The sequence below is a fragment of the Myotis davidii genome, unplaced genomic scaffold (genome assembly GCF_000327345.1).
Source record: "Myotis davidii unplaced genomic scaffold, ASM32734v1 scaffold415, whole genome shotgun sequence".
NCBI classification, from domain to species: domain Eukaryota; kingdom Metazoa; phylum Chordata; class Mammalia; order Chiroptera; family Vespertilionidae; genus Myotis; species Myotis davidii.
The window spans coordinates 2,326,608-2,329,584 of record NW_006287951.1 but is presented as its reverse complement, the minus strand read 5'-3'; the positions used below and the strand labels follow the sequence as shown (position 1 = coordinate 2,329,584).

At 36.5% G+C, this 2,977-nt stretch overlaps 1 protein-coding gene across 6 annotated transcripts in view; it reads right to left on the bottom strand.

The window, feature by feature from the left end:
- Nucleotides 1–2,977, bottom strand: part of CEP63 (centrosomal protein 63kDa) — a 42,324-nt gene that overhangs the window by 36,960 nt on the left and 2,387 nt on the right. For 3 of the 6 annotated variants that reach the window (XM_006759797.2, XM_006759800.2, XM_006759801.2), the window contains exon 1: nucleotides 2,540–2,646. The exons of 2 other annotated variants lie outside the window; for them this stretch is intronic. In XM_006759797.2, the coding sequence (XP_006759860.1) occupies nucleotides 2,540–2,568 (29 nt within the window). In that variant the 5' untranslated portion in view covers nucleotides 2,569–2,646. Of the gene's footprint in view, nucleotides 1–2,539; nucleotides 2,647–2,977 lie in introns of those variants that run through there. One more of the 6 variants, XM_006759804.2, reaches the window with a different exon arrangement.

The following is a 2,977-nucleotide window of genomic DNA, read 5'->3' as shown; positions in this document are numbered from 1 at the left end:
ACCCAGGTACATGCCCTTGACCGGAATCGAACCTGGGACCTTTCAGTCCACAGGCCGACGCTCTATCCACTGAGCCAAACCGGTTTTGGCTATTTTCTATCTATTGCTGTGTAACAATTAGCCCCCAAACTTGGCAGCTGAAACAATATTTATTGTCTCAAAAAATGCTGCCTTCATGCTTTTAAACTATAGAATTAAAGTTTAAAGAATTAACTTTTATTTGAAATTTCAGTTTAAGATATAAAAAAAATAAAATATTAGGTGGCAAATATATATTGGTATATTCCTTTCATTTCCACTCTTTTTCAGAATAAAAACCTTGCACTAAGATCTGCTGTCAGTTTCCCATCTCACTTAATTGCCTGGCTGGATGCTCCAGTCTTAAAGTCAGGGCCTCCAGGAAGAATCCTGAGACAGGCCATCCCCTGTAGTGTGCTTGTGGCATTCATGAATAACAAGTGATGGCTTGCATCTGTAAATTCCTAAAACAAAGTAAGCTCATTAGCAGTACATTTCAGTGGCACCACTAAAATATATAAATACAAGATAGGGATGTGTGGCCCTGGTAAGAGTGGCAAGTACAGTGATGGCTGTACAAAGGCTTTGCCATTTCAGGTCAAGAACTTTAACAGGTCCCAGCAGGTTTGGCTCAGTGGACAGAGCGTAGGCCTATGAACCGAAGGGTCCCAGGTTCGATCCCTTTTAGCCTGTGGACTGAAGGGTCCCAGTTTCAATTCCAGTCAAGGGCACATGCCTGGATTGCAGACTTAATCCTCAGTAAACAGGGTGCAGGAGGCAGCCAATCAATGATTCTCTCTCATCACTGATGTTTCTCTCTCCCTCTTCTTTCTTCTCTGAAATCAATAAAAATATAGTGTTTAAAAAATAGATTTTTTTCCATGGGAAAAATGCCATAAGCAAAGTTAAAAGACAAATGACAACAGTATTTGAAAGTTTTATCATAAAGGCTTAATTATTCAAATATACAGAGAACCTAAAATGGGGGGGAGAGGAAGAAATCTATAGAAAAATGGGCAGAAGACAAATGACCTTAAACATATGAAAAGATGCTTGACCTTGCTCACCAAATTTAAACTACATTGAATTAGCATTTATTTTGTATGATAGTAACCAAAAAGTAAAAGTTTGACAATATGCACTCATGAGGTATGGGAAGATAAGCACCCATGTACATTGCATGTAGGAATATAAAGTGGTAAAACTACTATAGAGATTTTGGCAATACCCAAAACCGATATACATGGATTTATTACCCTTTGATCAAAAAATGCCACTCCTAGTAAACTATCCCAAAGACACATTGGCAAAAATACGAAGTCACACATGCACAAGAATATACATTGCACAACTACTTGCAATAGTTGGGAAAAATACAAATGCCTGTCAACAGGGGAGTATTTGAATATTCATCCACCAATAAAATACTATGAAGCTGTAAAAAGGGGTAACAATCTCTACATACTTCTGTGGAGGGCTCTACAAGGCATATATTATTAGGTAAAAAAAAAAAAAAAAAGGAAGATAAAAACAGTATATGTGAAAACCACCTTTTATCTTAGAAGGGAGTGTGTGTGTGATGCATTTGTTTTTTAGGAACAGATAAACCCAAAACTACTAAATATGATACCTATGAGAAAGGGAGTCAGGTGGAGAAAAGAGGGATGTACTTTGTTTACAGGTACCTGTTTTATAGGAACTATGTTAATGGTTTACATATAATAAAACAAATCCATATGGGAAAAAAGCAAGATTGAAAAACTGAAACCAAAATTAAATAAACCAACTTACCAACTAGATATCAGGTTGACAGCCTAACAATATATTTGTTTCATGTTTTCAAAATGCAATAATTGTACTGTATATATATCCAAAAAAAATAGAATATATAGTAAGGATAAAAAAAGAACTACAAAGAAATCCTGAACACTATTCAGGAATCATATTGTTGATAATAAAATCGGTGATGTTAATTTGAAACAGTTATATATAAAATATAGGATAAGAAAAAAGTAAATATGTTAATGACATTAGGTACCAATATTTTTAGCAAAAGAGGAAAAGATACAAATATAAAATCAAATACAGGAAAAACCTATAAAATTAAATTGAAAATATCAGTGTGAATTCTGTATATATCTCTTTATAAAATGTATTTCCTAACTCTGGCCACTGTAAACCTAGAACTAATGACCAACTTCGCAGCAAGAGTACCTCTAGCACCCAGACTGTGGTCTCTCAATACCATCGCCCACTCAAAGGAACCAGGCTTCTTGGTGGCCAGAAATATATAAATGGGCCAGGAACATGTTTTACCAGAAAATGAGGAAATTATCAGAGACCACGAGTCACATCAAAGTCGACAAGAGCCAACTTAAAGGGCCCACCACTGGCCAAAAGACAGGACAATTTGAGCATCCAAAAAACAAAAAATGACTGCAATAGGTTGAAACAGCTTAAATATATTCAAGTCAATAAGTTCATGATGATTTCTTAAAAAGGCAAAAACCCTCATGGTTACCTTTGGAGGTCGTTAGGCCACCAACTCATTACTGTAGTCTGAAAATAGAGGGAAAGAATTAAGCATTTTTCTTGCCTCTCCTGTACAAGCTGTGTTTCAAACAACTGAAGGTAGTCAAATAGCTGGTGGGAGAAAGTTCTTCATGAAAGATTTCCAGCTAATAAATACTGAAGGAATGACAGAATTATAAAATCACCACATTAAACTCCTAATGTAACCATGGATGTAGGCAATCTAAATCCATGAGAAGACTTCCCTTTTAAGGGAAAGGCTCACAGGGAATTTCATGATGAATGGATGGGGCTGACAACACTTGAACCCACTATGCTGCTCAATCTTAACATCACAAAGAGGGACAATTCATTGTGTGCCTAATAATTAATGCAACAGGAAGTGCACTGCACCATAGGACACCGCCTTGCCTGCTCCCCCCCCCCC